This window comes from Leuciscus leuciscus, assembly GCF_965113295.1.
Source record: "Leuciscus leuciscus genome assembly, chromosome: 21".
Classification (NCBI taxonomy): domain Eukaryota; kingdom Metazoa; phylum Chordata; class Actinopteri; order Cypriniformes; family Leuciscidae; genus Leuciscus; species Leuciscus leuciscus.
Window position 1 is genome coordinate 32,153,865 of NC_138745.1, and position 22,293 is coordinate 32,176,157.

Sequence of the window (22,293 nt, forward strand, 5' to 3'; positions counted from 1 at the left end):
AATTTCTTTAAAAGAAAACATCTCCCTTTGCTTAGAACCTTGAGTGTCGTTACTTTGCGGATGTTGTTTATGCTCAAACAGCGACATTACACACTAACTAAAGTTAATATCTTAAAGGGGTAATCGGATGCCCATTTTCCACAAGTTGGTGTGATTCTTTAGGGTCCTTATGTAAAGTTCAGAAAGGATAACTTACAGGTATGATGTGTTGTGTCAGATCATGGCCGAGACGTCAAATTTCAGGAATTCCACTCGGCGCAGCCTATGCTCGTTGTCAGCTGTCAATCAAGCTGTCAATCGCGCCCTTATTTGTCATACATTTTATATCTAAATACGATCTAAACTAACGAGTTAGAAAAAAATTCACCCCCCTCACAGTTGTCAGGCACTCGGAACCTATCGAAAAATACAATAAAAGTCCATGGGACCAACCTGTAAAAACATGAATTTATGCTGTGAAAACGGACATTTTAACATGGGGGTGTATGGACATTTGCTCCCTTTTGGGACCTGCCCCTAGCGGATTTTCGATGTATTGCAGTTTTTCGCACTTCCGGGTAGGCTTCATCTTTCAGATTAGAATGTTGCCGCTTGCTCTGTTCACAGCGACCAGTTTCAGTGCATGTCTCTTTAAATGATAATGAGCAACTGCTCTTCCATGGGGGGTGTCAACACAAGTCACTTATAGTGCTGCCTTGGTGGACAGTATACAAATGGCTGAGGGTGGAAATATGCCAATACGGGAAATATGCTAATACCGGACAGTCCATCAGGGGTCGTGTGCAGAGCATGATCAATATGACATCATACTGCTCAGGAAATCCTGATCATTGAGAGTGTAAATGGCCGGTTCAGATTACACGTTTTTTTTGTCTTATGCGATGGTCACTGTGTCAGATTACACGATTTTGACTCCTAAAATCGTGTCGTGTCGTGGACAAGAACAATGTCAGACTACACGTTTCTTGGGGAAATGTCAAACGGATCGTGGCAAAATCGGGCTAAAAACGTGTAATCTGAACCGGCCATAATGCTTTTTGAGGATAAAAAAAAAGGAGTGATTATTTTATTTTTATTTTTTTTTGTATAGTGGTTGTGTCCACAGACTCCACACACTGCAAAGATACATTTATATGCAAACATCATATAAAAGTGAATTTTGCATCCGATGACCCCTTTAAGACTTGTAAGTGTATCTTGTTTTTAAGGATTTTTAAATATTTAACAGGAAAACAAGCCAGACAATTTGCACCAAAGCCAGCATAAACCAGCCTGGAAATTCATGCTGGTGTAAGCTGGTCTTTTTCAGAAGAGGTACCCAATAAAGTGACTGCTGAGTGTGTATAGCCATATATAACAGCTGAAGATCAGTATTGACGTCTAAATATTACCCATCTTCCCACTTAGCAGCCACTGCTTGCATTGCAGTTTTACTATAATTTATTTTTATGGGTCAAATTTTGATTTGGAGTTTCTGAAAAACCTCAGTATCTTTATTAGTGGTGCAGAATTATTACTTCCTTCACACACACACACACACACACACACACACACACACACACACACACACACACACACACACACACACACACACACACACACACACACACACGCTGTTCATCTGCTGGCCCTCGGAGACACACTCATCAGAAAATTCTAGACAAGCTGCTTCAGCAACTTTCCAGCTGCTGGTAGACTCTGATAGAAATGTTTTTTATGAAGCTGAGAGCTGGATACAGTTTAGAGAGGGATGAGATATCTCATTTTAACCCACTGAAGCTTCAGGATTAGAACCAAAATTACAATTATCTGAAGCGGTTACAGTAATTGCGGCTATCAGGTCTTTATGCTGTTGAACTATGCAGAAACCAGTGAACGTCGTGTCTCTCGTGTGCATTACGCTGAGTGATGACCGTAATTGAAAAGCTTTTGAAAGTCTTTGTGGGAGAACACAGCTTTTCGACTTTACTCCGGCTGGCTCTCACCGCAAGAGAACACTGCAGAAAATCAGTCATGCGGTCATGTTTTTCGATACAAGCACTTAAACTTCCTTAAAACAAGAGACATTTACACAAGAACCACAATTGCGTAAGATATTTTTTTTTTCTTCAAGAAATCAAAATGAAACATTTTTTGTTAGCTTTTAAACCAAATGATTATTTTTGTTTTGATTTGTCCAAACTTATTTTTAAATACGATACAACACAGAACAAAAAATACTTGAAAAGAGGGCAAGAGAGAAAGAGAGAGACAATTTGCAAGGAGACTTGAGAGAAATAAAAAATGAAATTCAAGATTATGCCTCCATAATCCTATTTTACGCCTCAGCCCTCAAGACTGCATTAAATGTTTTGTGGTGTTTGCAGTACGTCAGCACCAGACAATGCAGATGGATGGATTGAACCTGGTGAGCTGTGATGAAAGTGAGCAAGAACAAGTGCAGATGAGAAATGCGACCCGAGCCAGCACAAGAAATGAGAGATCTACTGTCAGCTGGAGAGGGGGGGGGGAAAGAATGCTAGAAAGACAGACTGTAAGCGGATGGCTGAAATGAGCAAAGACAGAGCGGGGAATGAGAGGGCTTAAAAGACACAGAGAGAGATTACAAAGCACACAACTGCATTTCCAGCCTGTCTTTAATCTTTGTTGACTTGGTCTGAGCAGAAACAGTGGAGAAACTCTCCTTGTGTGGTTGAGGGACTTATTTTAGGTCTACGTGAAGAAAATTGGAAGATGTTTAAAGTGATACTCCACCGAAAAATGAAAATTCTGTCATCATATACTCACCCTCATGTTGTTTCAAACCTGCATGAATTTCTTTCTTCTGCTGAACAGAAAGGAAGATATCTAGAAGAATGTCAGTAACCAGACAGTTTCTGGTCTCATTGACTTCCATAGTAGGAAAAAATATATACTATGGAAGTCAGTGGTATCTAAAACTGTCTGGTTACTGACATTCTTCTAGATATCTTCCTTTCTGTTCAGCAGAAGAAAGAAATTCATGCAGGTTTGAAACAACATGAGGGTGAGTATATAATGACAGAATTTTCATTTTTCGGTGGAGTATCCCTTTAAGGAATAATTTTGGACGTATTTTTGTTCTCCCATACATTGTACTTCCACACAAACACATTAAGAACATTCATTCCGCCCTTCAAACACATCCACCAATTCATTATTCTCTCTCTTTCTGCAGGAACATCGGTTTTTCAAGTCACAGCAACAGACGCAGATGACCCTACGTATGGAAACAGTGCGCGGGTGGTGTACAGCGTTCTGCACGGACAGCCATATTTCTCCGTCGACCCCAAAACTGGTAAATTCAAGACTTCTGTTCATAGTGTCCGTGAGGGTGAATTAACACAAAGTGCTTTTATTGCTTGAAGGTTTCGAGCTGCTGGTGCATTTTGTCGAGTAGATGTACATTTAAAAAGTACACATAAGAAATGTGCCTTACCTTTCTATATGAGATGTGTTGTATTAGACTGTTTGTTCATCAGAAAACAGCTGTGAGCAATACAATACACCACTAGCACCTTTTACTGTACAGAAATAGAGCTTGACATGCAAGCAGTATTGTTTGGATCTTGGCTGTATAATGGAGAGCATCCCTGGAGAATGAGGTGGAGAGAACATTGTGTAAAGGCTTTCAGGGATAAAGACAAGACGGTATGAGAGAGAAAGAGTTTCAGAGTGCTTTGAGATGGATTTGGTGTTCATTAGAGGTGGACATTGTTTGAGGGTTTTTACAAGAAACCATTAAATGTTAATAGAGGCACAGTTTGTGTTTGTCTCACGGAAAAAAGCAGAAGAAAAGAAACTGGATTGAAAGATAGAAAGAAGGAAGACAAGTAAGACAAAGGAAGGAAGGAAAGAAGGAAGGAAGAAGGCAAGAGAAATAGAAGAAAGTAAGGAAGGCAAGAGAAATGGAAGCAAACATAAGTATAGAAAGAAATGAGAGAAATAATGAATGAATGAAAATTGTAAATATTAAAATGCAAAAAAATAAGGAGGATCAAAAAAATGAAGTGGAAAATAGGGAGGACGAAAAACCAAGCAATGACGGAAAGAAAAAAGGAAGTAATAAAAAGCAAAGGGAAAAGGAAAGACAAGGAAGATTTACTAAAAAGGAAGGAAGGAGAATGGGAAGGGAGGACATAAAGGAAGGAAAGAGAAAAATAAGGCAGGTAAGAGAAAGTAAAAAAAAAAGAAGGAAAGGGAAGAACAGAAAAAAGTATAGAAGGAAATAAAGAATTATAGAAATGCAGAAATGAAAAAAGAAAGACAGAAAGATGAGAGAATGGAGAAAAAAGCCCCTGTCCATTGTGCTGAAATGCTTCCCGGGCCTCTGTGCTTTTATCAGATTTGCTGGTGCTGTCCGTGGTGCTGAAACACCCCTCACTTCACTACATGTTACACACACGCAAGCACCACCAATGTGTCCTAACATATTCATGGCCACAGTACACTGCTTATTTTGAGAGATGTTGCCAGAAATACCTCAAAGAAGTTTTTGATGAAAATCTCTAGACACCTCTCAGCCTTCACCCAAACATGCCCTCGCGAATCCCTTCTATCAGCCCTGACAGACTAGTGCTCTGATAATACAGTCCATCCAGATTTGTGAACATTTGGCCTTTAGTAAAGACAAATGCAGCCGTTTGGAGGGGAACCATGAAGAATTTTGTTCCGCAAAGTTGTCAAGAGCATGCAGGCATATCATATTAGTTTTTAGAGATGAAATGCTTAATGGAATTGTGGCGCGACAGTATCAGTGTTCAAGTTCATTTTAGATGGTGTTCAAGGACTTAATGCATTTAGACAGGAGACATGAAAACCGATTCAAGGGGATTGTGTGAGAAAGAAAAAAAAAAGACAACAAAGATTGACTTATTGTTGCTTTACTGCATTGCCTTTTAGTGACACTTCACTTTCAATCTCTCACAAACTACCTTTCGGGACATTTAATACTGAAGACACAAATATCCCATTTGGAGATGATGGTGTCAGCGCATATTGTGCGTACTTCAAAGTCGACAAGTCTCAGAATACGCATTTTAGCTCTTATTATGCACTTTTGCACATTAAATAAATAAAGAGAATATTAATGTTTCATTTGTATAAGTTATTATATTATATTATGTATTTATTATGTTGTTTTTATTTAATTTTATACTCAATTATATTCAATACTGATTCTATGTGAGAGTTGGCTTAAATAATTAAACTGCTTAATTTACCTCAGGACTGGTTACTAGGTAGGTGTGCATGAGTATAAATATTATAATATGTATACTACCTAGTGAAAACATAAAGGGTGCGAGGCACAAAGATGAGAAAGTAGACTGAGGTAGTATTCACTTCTAAAGGGTGTATCAAGAGTTTGTTCCAGCACTGATGCTGAAGTCATGACCCAGTGCTGTGGGTGTATATGCAGATTCTACCTTTCATTTAAAGAAGGTAATGCAAGGTTGTTTGCATGACGCCCTAGGTCATGTTAGCAATACTTATTTTTTTTCGTATCTCTCCCCTTAATCTACATCTTTTTTAATATACTCTGACAGACAGTGTAGGAGGGTTGCTTTTCCTTGATGTTCCCTGCTGTCAACAGCTGTATCAGGTGTTGTTTCTCTAGGAGGTTTGTGGGACTTCTCTCTTTTTTTTTTTCATGTTTTTCTTTGATCATCACAGGCATGGTGTTGAAAAGCTTTTATTTTGCAAGTAAAACACAACAGTTAAGTTAAACATTAATTTTTTTTTTAAATGTGATTAAACAATATTGACCTCTGTTGAGCTGTCTTTTTACACAGAACCTCAAAAGACATATGAATGAAGTTTGGTGTGAATTGTTTCCTAAAACAGAATCCGACATGACTGAAATGACTGATGAGATGATGAATCTAGTGTTTCTCATTTGACCCCACAACAACAACAACAACATGTCATATATGGGTCATTTCTGTTATGCAGTACACTTTGAACGATGTAGAGAATAACCTGGAATATGGCTTAATACATTTTCAGTTTTGTCAACATTCACTCAAAAACAAAAATATACACTACACAAGTTTGGGGTGTGTACGACTATTATTATTATTGTTGTTGTTGTTGTTGTTGCTGCACTTTATTTTACAGTATGTGCACTTATGTGTACTTACAGTGTTCTTGCCTAAGAAAGCACTGGTATATAAGGTAACTACATGGGTTAAGGTTAGGGATAGGTTTAGGCTTAGTACCTAGTTATTAACCAGTTATTGCAATTACTATAATAAGTACATATTATTTACATGGGGAACAGGACTGTAAAATAAAGAGCTACCATTATTATTATTATTATTTGTTTCTAAAAAGATGTATCTTGTGCTCACCAAGGTTGCATTTATTTGATGAAAATTGAGTAATAACAGAAATATTTAAATGACTGTTTTCTATTTTAGTGTATTTTAAAATAGAATTTATTCCTGTGATGGCAAAGCTGAATTTTCAGCATCAATATTCCAGTTTTCAGAAACTATGGTACATAACACATTTTCCAGAATACAATATCCAAAAGTAAAAAATATATATATATTTTAATTTGAACATTTATAAATGTCTTTTGATCAATTGAATTGTTCCTAGCTGAATAAAAGCATTGATTTTGAGAAATAAAACGTATATAATATTATATTTTTTATACGTTTGCTCATTTTTTGTTCGTTCCCAAATATTTTATGGTTGCATGAAAGTTTTAGCCCCCCTCGCTAAGGGATAAAACGAAGTTCTAAATATGTGAGCAGCGATATACTGTTATCCAACATCTGAAGCCGCCCACTCTGCTGAGTGTAGTATTTAGATGAATATGTAAATATGTGTGGCACGCTTTCCTCTCTATAACAAAATAAACACAACAAAATTGAGAAAACAGTAAGCATTTTTATAAATAAAGCATTAGAAAAGTATCTGATCATAGCAACGTGGATATGTTTGCACATGCAATTCGCCACTCTAGTAAAGTCACGTCATGTTTATTTATATAGCACTTTACACAATAGATTGCTTAATCAAGCAGCTTTACCGTATTAAACATGAAAAACAGTGTCCGTGTCTCATTTCATCAGAAGTACAACTTAATTTTCTACTATAAAGCGGCTCTCTACTGTGTTCATGTTTTTACTCACGGACATCTGACCTCGACGGACTCAATGGGAGAAATAAACTGGAAAAGTTACAAAAATCTTTAAAAATCTAACCAATGGTAATACAAAGGTGTTTACCAGCCGGAGTGAACTTTTCAAGAAAGCTGCTTCGAACTCCCAAAACGAACTTCGTTTTAGCCTGATTTTGTTCAATATGACTTCACATCAGTTTTTGCTCGAAGTATATCGGGGCCTTAAGAGTCCTGAATATTGTTTTCTGCGTATAAAATTATTGACATCCTATTAGAAAGCTCACAATAAGAAAGTCAAACACTGCTCATTTCCACCTAACGTGCAGTCAAAGCTGCAGGCAAACTCAAATCATCTCTTGGAAATGAGATACTATCACCTTTCCACCCTTTAATATGCTATTGAATTGCTTCACTGGTAATTGGCGATTAAATTCTTTCTCTCAGGATGTCAGAGAACACAAATATAGATGTGAGATTAAAACTTTAGATAAAGCACCCTAGGAGACAGAGGAGAAGCCCACGTGAATCAATTCAACTGAGAGAGAGCTGGTCAATAGTCAATCTTGCTTTGATTATATGGTAAGCGCAGTCGTATTGTTTTGAGCTGGCTGAGATGATTGTGGTCATTAGGTCAGTAGATGCACCCAGAAAGAATAACAAAGTCAGGGCCAGAAAATGACATGTCATTTAGGAGGAGAATGCTATAGTAGTAATATACAGTTTCATTTGTAACTGGTGGGATTTACAAAGGCACCGTAAACAGAAGTTTAATGCCACGGTTATGGATTTGTGCTCAACCTCATGCTCCATTACAATAAATAGTGGTTAACTAAAAGCAATGGCTTTATTTATTTATTTGGTTAATTTCCATTTGAAACAGAGGAGATGTTAATGTCAGGTGTTGGGATTTATTCGGCTCATATAAACTAGCAGTTAACAAGCATAGTGATTCTTCCTACTGAATAATTTTAATAATTAACTAGATGAAAGGAAAATGTGAGTGGTGTTTGATAGTGCAAAGCTTTCCATCAGGATGCTAGTGTACCGATGTTTGGCGTTTCGGTTGGTTACTGGCCAAGGTAGAAGTTCTCTCGATATGGTGGTCTCCACAAAAGCATTAAAGCAATGGTTCATCCAAAAATGAAAATTCTGTCATCATATACTCACCCTTCATGTCATTCCCAAACCCATAAGACGTTTGTTCATCTTCAGAGCACAAATGAAGATATATTTAATAAAATCAGAGTGATTTCTGTCTCTCCATTGAGAGTTTACACAACTACCACTTTGATGCTCCAAAAAGCGGAAACTCAAATGTGCTGGAACTAGAATGAACCTTATTGGTTCTCGCAACATTTGAAATATATTAAAATAGAAAAGTTATATTAAATTGTAATGATACGTATTACTGTTTTTGCTGTATTTTTGAACAAACAGACGCAGCTTTTTTGAGCATAAGAGACATTCAAAAACATAATGTACAAGCTGTGCAATTTGACGCATCATTACAAACAAGGTTTGTTCAAATCACTAACCCTAACCAAACAATAGTAATAGTGATGTTTTTTTAGAATGTTTTTCAAAATTATTTAAAATATAAGCAAAGTATAATGGTATACGGTACCTAATTTTATCTTTCAAAAAGTAGGTGGTCTAGAATTTATACTAAAATGTGATTATGATGTTAAAGGGATACTTTACCGTTTTTTCATATTAAACTATGTTATTCCCTTAACTAAGACGAGTTGATACATACCTCTATCGTCTCAGTGCGTGCACTAAATCCCTCTGTCTTGCGGCGAAACTTTGTTAGCCCAGTTCATTTAATATGGGCCAAGCAGAGAAGCTACCAAACACCTCCACGTTTTCCCTATTTAAATACAGTTACTCGCGAAGTGTAACTCGACCTAGGACGGAGACACAAAACAAAACGTTGCGCTTTTCTAAGCGTGTAAAATGGATAACTATTTTGTATGGCGGAATACCATAGCAAGTGCTTGTAAGCACTTCGACTTGGCGCAGTAATATCTTCACTAGAGGGAGCGGGGGCCGGTGAGAGGATTTTTCACGAGTGAAGATATTACTGCGCCAAGTCGAAGTGCTTACAAGCACTTGCTATGGTATTCCGCCATACAAAATAGTTATCCATTTTACACGCTTAGAAAAGCGCAACGTTTTGTTTTGTGTCACCGTTCTAGGTCGAGTTACACTTCGCGAGTAACTGTATTTAAATAGGGAAAACGTGGAGGTGTTTGGTAGCTTCTCTGCTTGGCCCATATTAAATGAACTGGGCTAACAAAGTTTCGCCGCAAGACAGAGGGATTTAGTGCACGCACTGAGACGAGAGAGGTATGTATCAACTCGTCTTAGTTAAGGGAATAACATAGTTTAATATGAAAAAACGGTAAAGTATCCCTTTAACAAAAAACTTGCAAGTTTCCATAAACAAGCACTACTTTCATGGACTCTTATGTATAGTCATAATTTTCCCCCCATAAATGTACCATCTGGAACAACAGATGTATAAGGGTTAGAAACAAATCAGTATTTTTTTATTTATTATTATTTATTCTCTACCCCTGACATGTATGGTTATATGTACTCTTGTTTGTAAAATGTTTTGTTATTATTGTAATAAAAAAAAAAGACGTTACGCTTATTAATAAGTGAGGTCGGATCTTCATCTTCCCCTTTTTCTTGTAAAGAGGTTCCAGGGAATAATCAGAATTCCCAATTTCAGAGGCCTCGATGATGGGCAAAGCGAAGGAACCTCTTACGCACACACATACCCATACACATAAGTAGGCTAATTTCTCTGCTGATCAGGGAGTCTGGAGGGTTTTAGAGTGTGAGTTTAGAGCTTCTCTGACACAGATCAGGGAGTCTCTAAAAGGAAAGATTAGAGCAACTTCCTGTTCTGATCAAATTAGAAAAGCATGCCAGTTTGTCAAAGCCTTCCCCAGCCGCTAATGCTATTCAACATATTACCAACCTCTCCTGAGCTATCTTACCTCCAGAGAAAAAAAGCACATACACAATATAATATAAAATACAGTAACTCTTTGAATTGGGTGCAGCATTTTCTTTTTGAATCCAGGTCTTGCAGACTAAGATGCCGTTCACACAGGGCGGTTTTTGAAGTCAACATGAAGTCAAAATCGATCTTTTGGCATTGTGTGATGATAACATAATTTGTCTTGCTGAATATCCTGTTTAAACCCATCAGGCTACAGAATAAACTTCACAAAGTCCTGTGTGAACGGCCCTTAGCGCTCAACCAGGTCATAGGTGATTTCCCATAATCTCCTTTGCTCTCCTTAGATTGACCTTCTTTATAAATTTACAGCCTGTGAAAACCTAGAGGGAATAAGACGAAGCGATAGAAGATTACAGACAGAAGGGGTGCGGGAGAGACCAGTCAAAGGCTTAAAACAGTTTTGCTCACTCAGCTAACCCTGGGTCAGACTTGCCACTTGTTCCTCGACGGCTGTGCAGGAATTGGCTTATTCTGGTTTCCATAGATACCTCATGGTTCTTCTGAGCAAAGGAAGAATGCCGTGGGGTTGCAAGTCGGCTCTGATGAAAGAATGGATGTTTGTTTATTTAGGGTTTTCATTTTGGGGGGGCTTCCCTGAAGCCTTCATGTACATCCTAATAACAAATACTACACTCTCCCTCATTTACAGCAAGCCTGTATCACATTTCCTCAAGAGCACTTACCAATCCCACACAATAAACTTGAGTGATGGCTGCGGAGAGACAGTCCCTCACCCCTGACGATTGATGAAAAGGTCACAACATTAGTCTTTGTGTTGTTTTAATGGAGTGAATGGCTGTGTGCCAGAGACTTTTGTTGCCTTAGGAGCCTAGGTTAAGTAATGCTGCAGCTCGGGTAATATCTCTGCCTAGCCGCTGGGCTCGAGCGTTGGCAGGCTAGAAATGGAGTTATGGCATTAAAGCAGGAGAAATGGATGGGAGATTCATTTTGGAAAGTTTACAAACCTCCTTTTGTACCATTGTGCTGGGCTTTTGTTTGCTGAGATGCATTCTGGGAAATCTTCCAACCTTCGGTACGCTTGCGGTACTTATTAGGAGATGTTTTGGAGGTGTTTATGACATTGTTTTTTAATGCCTCTTCTCATTTGTAAATTGTGAGGTCCCAGAACAAGGACTGGTGACAGATCCAACAGGTTTGAGGGGGTGGAATAAGGACGGACCCCCTTGGATTGGGATGTGGGCGATTCACAGATAATGAAATATAAATGGAAGGGTGCATTTAACACTGGCAATACAGCTAAAATGTGAGTGCACTACACTACACTGCAAGTGCCAAATTTTGCAGGTTTTCTTAGTTGTGGTTGGTGAGATCAGGGTTATCGTTAAGTAAAATTAAAACCTTAAAAAAACATTTTCATTAATTGAAATAAAATAATTATTAACTGAAATACAATCAAATATTTATTATAAAAAAATTTAACTCAGCATTTCTCATTTTTGACAAAAATACAAAAAAATAACTAAAGCTAAATACAAATTATTTAATACATATACAAAACTTATAAAAATGACGGACAAAATAACTAGAAATTAAACTCAAATGATAATGAAAACGGAAAATACAAAATAAAATAAAGATCCATTATAATATATCAACTCTTTCCCTGCTACCTTTTTGCTTCTTGTAAAATAGCTTAGATCAGTGTGAAAGCTAGAAAAAAAGCCAGATTTTTTTTTTTTTGGGACAAAACTTTCATGTCCCCTAGAATATTTTGTTGTATGAACATCTGAACACAGAATATATCAAAAGAAATAATACATTTAATAATTAATCAATAATAATAAATGATTGATAATTAATAAATTATTATGTCTTCATGCATTCTTTTGTATCATGCATCCACTTGATAATTTTTTTTAGTGAAGCAACATTTTGAACAAAAGCTGAGAAAATCACTTCCATCAACAGGAAAGCTCCACAGTCCAATAGCTCTTTGTGTAACGCTAGGCAGTTTTGATTTATGATGTTTACACTGTAAGTGTTTGATAATCGTGTTAGCTTACGTGAGTGTAATGCTTTTATGGCTTGTTTCTGCTTCTTCTTCGCCTGTGATTTTTATCTGGAGATTCTGTATTCTTTCAGAAGATGTGTAATAGCGTCCCCTACCGTTTAACAGTAAACATGGATTGCCGGGAAATTCCGGCGATGGCAAAAATTATAATAGTATATCAATGATACTAAAATAACATCATGCAATCTGGTTTTCTTGCATCACAACACAACACTAAAATAAATATATGAAAGTTAAATTGTGAAATGTTTTAATTATTTAATTTTTACAAATGAATGGCCTGATTTAGTGTCGTCTCTTATGACTTCACTAAGCCCCTTTCTCACAGCGCGATGATCCCGGCAAATTGCCAGAACGCCTTCTGTGTGAACGCAAACACGACCCGGGATTGATGCCGGCATCGATGCTGGGTTGGGGACCTAGTAACATTGCCGTGTTCAGTCCCGGAACGCGCGCTGTGTGAAAAAAAAGCCGTAATAATGCCGTGTCGTAGTGATGACGCTGAAGCCGGGATCGTTCGCCAGCTGTGAAACGGTAATGCGCTTGTTTATGATCGAATCAGAGAAAAAAATGCGCAAGCGAGGTTTCTCGAGAGAGAAATTGCAGCACATAAGCAAACTTAAGACGCTGCTGAGACATTACAAGTCACATCGATGTCACATGTCTTTACGGGATTTTTACGGGTTGTGTGTGAACGCACTCTCAGATTCCGAAAAATCACTGGCAGTGTGAATGAACCAAAATCAAACAAACCCGGGTCAAATCCCGGGTCACTTTATCCGTGTATTTTCCGGAATCTCTGTGTGAAAGGGGCTTTATAAACCACTAAAGTACCCTAGAAATCCACAGCAATGTCCTTGCAACCACTCATAACACCTGTCTGTAAAAAAACAAGTAAGAATGTTCAATTGTATGAACAATTGACTGTTCTCTCGGGTATTTTTGGAACAGTGCAAGACATCCTGGTCCGTCCCTAGTGCATTCTGCAGGCCTTTGCCCTGCTCTCACTGTGACAGGTGACAATGGTCAAACTCACATGCCCTGCATGTTAATAGTGTTGCCTCCGGTCACTCGTGCCTTGACCGGCATCTGATGTTGTAACCTGCCCACAGACAGCTAATCCTGAGCCTGTCAACCCGACACTCTTCACATGAGGAGAACAGGCCCCCGGTGTATGAGCACAGAACGCTGGCGTCATCATCATTTATTCTTTATTCTAGTTCTTCATTATAATGAGGGAAATGAAACCAAACAAGTATTTAAAAAAGGTTAGGAATGATTGTAGTCAATAACGGAGAAAACCGACGGTTATTTATGGTCTATGCAAAACCACTTTCAGTGTAATAATGACAAATCAATATTTTCTCTCTGTTTGCACTTCATAAATTAAAGTGAAAAATGAATCAGTCAATTATGGGGATGCAAACGGCGTGCTGAATTCCTGTTTAGAGTCGGTCTGGAGCCTGACTCAAAAACCGAGTGTTTATTCATGAGTCTGTAATCTGTTCTTTAATGGCTTGTGTGTATTGACTGTGTGTCAGTCGAACCCCTCTGTCAGAGGAAGCCGCGGGCTACCTACGCTATTGTTTTCAAGCAAATATAAAGCAGGATTGGATTGTCTGATAACACTTTCATTTTGTAAAGAGCGATTGTTCCTGCCGTTCCTCCTTGACTGAACATCCCTCATATCTGACACAAATAAAATCTAACATTCTGAACATATTTTACCCGTCTGGAGAAATTTCTGTGGTTGTCGGGATGTAATCACAGAAGAAAATTGCAACATTGATAATAATAAGAAATGTTTTTTGAGCGTCAGTTCTCCATATTACAATGATTTCTGAAGGATCATGCAACACTGAAAACTTGAGTATTTAATATTTTCCACAACAACTATAATTTACATTGTGTAATATTTCACATATTTTACTGTATTTTTGATTGACTAAATGCAGCCTTGGTGAGGAACATAAGAGACTTCTTTCAAAAAATTGTAATCTTACCACCTCCAAACTTTTAAACAGTAGTGTATATGGACTGTATAAGTTGACTGTCATTCCCTCTCTGAGCAATAGCTTTATTTATTTATTTTATTAATTCAATTTTAGATTATGCTTATATAATACAAATTTCTCATTTGATTTGATCAAACAGGTTGGACTGTTTTTGATCTAGAAACTCAAAATATCACAGAATTGGGAATATCCCGGACGAGCCCCCAGATTTCATTTTCATGTAGACTCTCAACCGGCAGCCTCGAGGCTATCAGTCATCAGATGGAAACAGGCGTCTCAACCTTTGTGATGTGTGGCAGGAGATCTCGGGAGAATGATCAAGCAGACACAGAGACGGTGTAATACCATAACGTTCTCAAGTTTATTAAGGAAGAAGGGTCATATTTATACACAAGATAAAGCAGAATCATCCACGATGTCCAAGCCATCCAATTATAGCACTCAAAATATCAGTAATCCACCAAATCCAATGATTATGGTGCTGTTGTTTTCCCTCTAAAATTGTGTCACTTCTTGGAAGATGTCAGTAGGAACTTGCTTTTTGTCAATGGAATTGTACAAAAGACTAAAATAATGGAAAGTGATAGTGAACTATATGAAATGATTACCAAACTTTCAAAAATTACCTCTCAGTCCTACCTACTAATATATAGTTGTGGATTTTCCAGCAATGGCTTTTGTGTGATTTCTGACTGCGGGTTTGATCATCAAATGAGGACTTAAAGTCTGTGACACAGTACAAAGGTGAGAAGGAGAGGGAGGGAGATTTGAGTGAGAGAAAGAAAGACATTGTGGGACACAAAGAGATAGAGGAAAGGAACTAACAGTCATTGTGTGATGTATTGTGTGAGGCGGTAGTGATTCAGAGACGTGTTTGAACCGGTGTGAGGGTCTCTCAGGGTGAGTCAGTGGATTGCCACTGAATTGGTTCCTGGATTTACTTTTGACTTAAATTTCACCCAAATGTTAAGAAAATGTTCAAAAGAATATGTACTTTGACAAAGTAGAACAAATGTAAATAAAAACATTGGGTCTCATCCACTTTTCATGGATTATTCGTGTTTTTACGCACAGGAAAAAATTATTATTATTCTTCTCATTAAACATTTACGTCTAATTCACAACACGTGCGTACGCACATGAATTTGTTCTCACCCTCATTCTAATGTTAATGAATTTGGAGTATTCTGAATGAGCGACCGTGTGTAATTTGCATAAAATGCAGCCAAATCATGTCCATATAAGGGCTTTCCGCAGACCCTTTCCTTTCGTTCTGCATACTCTCAGCGAACATGATGCTCTCTAAAGACTGGCTTCTGCCTGAAAGCACGCGCAGCAATATCCCCGTGCAATGCCAAGTGTGCCAACCTCAAAACAAGTTCAAACGCAATAAAAAACTTTAAAACAGACCCAGATCACAGTCTTCTGGTTAGCCAGCTTTACAAACTCAAATCTGCATCTTTATGCAGAGGAACCTCACAGCTGAAGCTATAATGCACCTTTACTTACTCTTTTACCATATGTATGAATGTATATCCATGTATACAATTTAATCTTAACATGTTTATAAGGCCACCAAGAATATATGATTTTTGCATGTGAGGGATGTCAGTTGTTCCTACATTTCATGATTTGTTCATGAAAATGTTTAGTGAATGAGAGCTGATAACTGCAATATTCACTATAATGGAAGCGTCATATCAATTCCACTGTGGCATAATGTTGCTTCTGGGCAGCAAACACATTTAAGCAATTCCTCATAACATACAAATAGTTGATGTGACTCTAAATGCAAAAACAAACGTGAATAATATATATATATATATATATATATATATATATATATTTTTTTATTTTTTTTTTTTATTTTTTTTTGATGGGCGCAATTCTCTAGAGCAATATGCGTGAACTCCACATTCTGCACCAAAAGGCCAGAACAACATTTCAAAATGTTTGCCAGCAAGCAGTTACTATGAAAAGGCATTTTATTGATTTATTGAAGTCATTCATTTTATTATTAACCATTTTCGCATAATTATTATGTACAAGGTGAAAAAAAAAAGTATTTGTTATCCTGAGATAACATTGATCAGTAAAGCTTAAAATGTTACTGAAATCTCAACAGTTACATCAAAAAAATAAGTACTATGCACTTATTGTGTTCATATTTTATTGCAAAACACTTTTGCTGCTATTGAGGTGGGATACGGGTAAGGCTAGGAACAGGTGGTATGAGTACTGTAGGTGTAAGGGAATGGTCAACCACGTAATTATAGATGTAATTACAGAAATTACCAACAGCTGCAAATGCATGCCTGCATTTTTTTAAATATAAGTACAATGTAAAAACATATATGCACACAATATGTGCATTGTATTAAATCACATTTTTTTGTCGATTTTTAGTTTGGCCTCAGAAATGGGCCTGGTTTACTGTTATCTCTTATGACTCTAATGGCTAATAAGCAATCACTTACTGTAGCAACCACTAAAACACTGCAGTGAAAATGTTTCCATAGAATCAACAAAATTGTCCATATCTAGTGTGTGCATGTCATTGTTGAGTTATGTATGATTGAAGACTATGGTTCAGTTCACCAGTACTTCAAGGTTTTGATGTCATTTGAATGGTAGTGAAATGTACAGAAACTGACCTTGGCGGAGAAAAGACCTTCCAGACACAAAAGCGTTTTATTTTAAGTCTTACAAAATGTCACACTGCACACGGCATTACCTCTGCATCCAATTCTATTGATACACAACTAGATTAATCCAAGAATTATAAATATGAATCATCAATGTATAATTGGTCACACGTACGTATTTTGGCTGAAACATTTTTACCAAAAATGATAAGAAATTGAACGCTGTGTGAGATGATCGAGAGAATGCAGTCAAGTGTAGAAATTATACATACATTTAAGGAAAATAATTTTGTGAAAAATTGCTTGTGGCTTTATTAACCCTTGCATTTATACTATTTATGTGCGTAAGCCGCCATATGTTTGTGTGCATTTTGCAGGTATCATCAGAACAGCCCTGGCAGACATGGATCGAGAGGCAAGAGAACATTACTCAGTGGTGATTCAAGCCAAAGACATGGCAGGGCAGGTTGGAGGGTTGTCGGGCTCCACCACGGTCAACATCACGCTAACTGACATCAACGACAACCCACCAAAGTTCCCTCAGAGTGAGTAATGTTAGCCACTGTGAAAACCAAATACAGTGGCAACATATTGCTGTAGAAGGACATCAGTAGATTTTGGTTCAAAGACCTAGTGAGCAACCTAGTGAGGCAGTATTATAAGACTGTTCACAGAGCGCTGGTCATAATGCACAGCATTGCTGCCTAAACTGTCAGATGACTCATATACAGCATTCCAAATCTGTCACTTACGGGTTTCTATAGAGTGCAGGTTAGGGTAAGGGCCCACACTTTCAAAGGTTTTGGTTCTTGAATTCTTTTTTCCATTCATTTCTCTCATAGGGATATAAAAAATAAAAAATAAACTTTGTTAAAGCGTTATAAGCCATGAGCCAAGTCAATCTGCTACACGAGGTGAGTCATAGCATGACAAACTTTGATTTGAAGTAAAAAAGTATTTGAAAATCAGACAAAATGACAAATGTACAAGACCATGTGTACAGAAAGGACTGTGTATAGAAAGTACTACAATCACATGAAGGTAGTTTATTGAAGAATATGCATATATTCAAATATTTAAGTATTTTGAGAGATTGGAAGACCGACTCGATTATATTATTTGGGGTGCTTCATGTGAGTGAGCGGAGTTAACAAGATCTTTTGGTACGTTTTGCTTGTTTCAATGCTGATTGGTGGAATTTTCTGCACAGCATCATGGGTAATAGTTTTTCACCATAAATCCTGCTGTTAAACATGATTATTTTAATACTAAGTTAAAATAATGCAGGCTAACAGCTTCAGCAGAAGCAAATACTATCGATTAACTGCCTCATAGCTCACAGTAAGGCTGTCTTTAAAGGTTTATAAGTTATCATTCAAAATCAATTTCTATATCCGGAACCCAACTGTTGCACTCTATTTGACTTAAGATGCAACCATTAAAATCTGTAGGCAACTGACTAGCTTTTGGAAAAGAGCTGTTGCTGAATTTTCGCTCCTGAACACTTCATCCAGACTTGAACTTTCTTAAACAAATCTGTGAGACATCTTGGCAAAAGAAGTGATACAGCTTGACCTCGCTTTTCTCCGATTCTTCATCTTCTAGAAATATCCTCATTACGGTTTAAAATTTAACCATACAGTATGCTGCTGTAATGCACTTTTTTCTCTCTCTCTCAAAGTAGTTTTTTTTCCCAGACAATCACAAGAAAACAGTTTGTTTTCTCAAGGGTGTCTCATGGATAATATATAATTAGGAGGAAGAGAAGGAAATATACCTAATAAACTGTAGATGCAGTCTCACTATCAGATGACTCATATAAATTGTGCATTGCAGTGCATTTTTTTTATCATTAATTAGCATGAAGAGAATAGAGACAGGAACACGGTTTTATTGTGTAAAATTCCAATTATGAGTCTTGGATCTTGAGTTTTTGTTGTCTTATTTTTATCCTCAGAAACAGAGCACAACAGCAGGGTTCTGGAAGTAAAAAACAATACCATTAATTTTCTCCCTAGAAACATATGTTTTTTAAGGATAATGTGTAAACCTTTTAAGTCAGACTATGAGTTCCAATATTAAGCTATAGCACAGTATAATATGATTTTGTAGAAGCCAGAAGTCTTTTAAATGAGTCCACCTCATTAAGATCCACCTATCAGAGAAGTTGCTGTTACCATGGATCAAAGTTTGTAATGTTGTGATTCATCTCAGAGCTTTTGAAATCCCCAAATATACATCTGGAACCATGGCCGTCGGAAAAGTGAGACATGACGTTGCACTCTGTTGCATTTAGCTTTTGTAATCAGGTGGTTTGGGAATGTGGCTGTGGTTGGTTATGGGGTATGACAGCGATACTGAAATACTTCTAGAATAGCTCGATGTGGCTTGTTTGGAGGCATAGTCGGAAAGAGGCATCATGATAGATATGCTTTAAAATACCATGCAGCCAATCGAACAAACCACCATGCGCGCTTTTGTGTGTGTCTGCAGAGAATTACCAGGTGTTTGTCCCAGAGTCGGCACAGGTGGGAAAGCCAGTGGGGAAGATCAAAGCCAACGATGATGACATCGGAATCAATGCAGAGATCAAATACAGCATCCTGAACCCTGAGGGGGCCGGAATGTTCTCCATCTCCACAGACAAAGACACTAGAGAGGGTGTTATCACGCTGAGAAAGGTATTGCTGTCATTTTCATTGGTGTTTACTAAGGCAAGCATCATGACTATTATTGCTCATACTATGTTTAGAGGGTTTTCTAAACCCTCATTAATTAGCGGCCGTATGAACACTTTTTGGCTGGTGGGCTTTTAGAAAAGAAACTCTGATAACATTGTTCACCAGTGAATATAAATGCATCACAGGAGATTTCTGTCCAAAAGTAATGAACGTTTCCACCACAGTGTCATTTCTGCAACATCTCAAATTATGTAAAAAGCATTTTGTGGTGGACTTTTTCGTGGAAGGACATGAACCATATCTAGAGAGCAGAAAATTTAGTTTTATATTATCATTTTAGTGAATGTCTCTTTATTTTAAACTGCAAAGCCAACAGAGACATGACAAACAAAGAGCTAAAATACAAAAAAAAAGTTGCAGTCATGCATGAATCCGCATTAGCAAGTTAACATCCAGATTGCAATATGTTTTTTCTCACTTTTCCCTTGAGTGTTTGTCTTCAACAAAAGAAAGAAAAAGGATGGTATAATTAAACCAGTCAAGATGTTGTCAAAATAGCATCAAATCTGAAGCTGCAGACGCTGAAATTACACGGATACACTGACAAATACATGTATGAATAATCTATCCATCCTGACTAGGTCAAGCAGACGTCTGGCACTCTTCATGGCTCGGATGCTCATTAATGGTCTCTTTTCTTTATTCTGAGCTTCAATTCCACACTCAGTCCTTGGGGTCAGGAAAGCTGTGAATCCAGTGAATACTGAGTTTTCCTAAAGCCGGTCTTGTAAATAAATGCCTGCCAGATCTGTCCGACGAGACGGGCGGTGAAGGTCGGGCAGGTTTCGTGGCGTTTACAGACGTGACCCCATCTAGAAAGCGATTTAGCTTCTGCGCTCTGGAAGCAAAAAGGACTGACCTTAATATAATCTCAGTTCATAACTTTTTGGAGTACTTGAAACTGCTAGAAGCCACCAAAAAAGTGACTGAAACTGACTGACTGAAAGCTAAATATTGTGTATATCTATTATCCAGTTCACACTTGTAGTTCGGTTCTCTTGGTTCTTTTGGTCCGGACCAAAAAAGAAAATTATACATTTAGACCTTGTTCGGTGAGCGTTCACACGGTCTATTTGTGAGACCAAACTTAATGATGCAAAAGCACGAAAAGGCTTTTTAGATTTTGCAAAGGTACTTATCATACATCCAAAACAATGCTGTGTGCTGGGCTAAATGCGCTCACTGTATGTGCGTAGCTACATGGTATATGATTGAGCTGACAACTCGTGAAGATCTTATCAAATGTGTAAAGGATTCAAAACAGCGGTGGGAATCCCTCTATCACACACAAACGAAGATCTGCTGCGTGAAGACGCCATTTCAGACGCCAGTACTGAACTGGGATGGACAACATAGCTCCTATGTGGAGAAAAAACAAGTATTCTTCTGCGTTTGGTTAGTTTAGATGTCTTTGTTCCGTTTATATTTTAGTTTAACCGCACCAGAGTTTGTTTGAAAGCGGACCGAGACCCATCTTTCTCAATTCACCTGGTTTCCTGTTTTCTCTTCTCAGCAACTGAATTATGAAAAGAAGAAGCAGTACAGCCTTCACATCGCTGCAGAGAACACACACCTGGACCCACGCTTGTCCTATCTGGGCTCATTCAAAGATGATGCCACGCTCAAGATCACAGTCGGAGACGTGGATGAGCCGCCGGTTTTCTCATTGGATTATTACATTTTGGAGGTGTACGAGAACGCAAAGGTTGGAAGTGAAGTGGGAGCCGTCACAGCGAGAGACCCAGACAGCAAAAACAGCCCTGTCAGGTAAGAAGATGTGAAGGGTTAAAATAACACTCCGACCGGTAATACAATTATACGCAGGCCATAATGTCATAATGTGTTGACCCGATATATATAGTCGATTAGACAACTATTGTGATTCATCCCTATTAATAATTATTATTATTAATATAATATTTTTATTTATATATTTAATTAATTTTACATGTAAAAGCAATTTCAATAATTAGCTAAATATGTAGTTATACATAAAAAATTAAATTTTTAAATATAGATATAAAAAATTTAATATATATATATTTTTTTTTTATATATTTTTTTTTTATGTATAACTACATATTTAGCTAATTATTGAAATAGCTTTTCTTGATATACATACTATTTTGTAAAAAAAAATGTCCTGTTATCAGCCAAATACTAATATTAAATAACTTTGTACAATTATTATAGTACATACATTATAATATAATCTTATATTATTATTAAGGTGGGTATACTTATTAAATGAATATTATCCAAAAAGTTAATATATGTGGCTATTTGTGCAATTCATAGTAAATCGCCAGCAATATGCCTACAAAGCACATTACAAAATTTGTTAGAATTTCCACTAGCAAGATTTTAGTAAATCAGGGTTATTTATAGCATGCTCAAATGCCATGCTATAGCAAAATAATCCGACATTTTCTCTCTCTCTCTCTCTATCTCTCTCTCTCTCTCTCTCTCTCTCTCTCTCTCTCTCTCTCTCTCTCTCTCTCTCTCTCTCTCTCTCTCTCTCTCTCTCTCTCTCTCTCTCTCTCTCTTTTTATTTTTCATGGAGGATAATGTTAATTGGAGCAGTTAAGGCACCCCATGTTCGTATGTTAGTAAAACACTGCTGCCAAAGGCTCAATTACCTCCGCACACTTTAATGAAAGAGGGGTGTGCACT

The 22,293-nt window shown here is 37.4% G+C and overlaps 1 protein-coding gene across 1 annotated transcript in view; it reads left to right on the forward strand.

Annotated features, from left to right (window-relative positions):
- Nucleotides 1-22,293, forward strand: part of LOC309485224 (cadherin-18) — a 112,782-nt gene that overhangs the window by 53,202 nt on the left and 37,287 nt on the right. Inside the window, exons 4-7 of the mRNA XM_082152004.1 lie at nucleotides 3,197-3,316; nucleotides 17,257-17,424; nucleotides 19,373-19,560; nucleotides 21,134-21,387. Of these exons, the coding sequence (XP_082008130.1) occupies nucleotides 3,197-3,316; nucleotides 17,257-17,424; nucleotides 19,373-19,560; nucleotides 21,134-21,387 (730 nt within the window). The remainder of the gene's footprint in view (nucleotides 1-3,196; nucleotides 3,317-17,256; nucleotides 17,425-19,372; nucleotides 19,561-21,133; nucleotides 21,388-22,293) is intronic.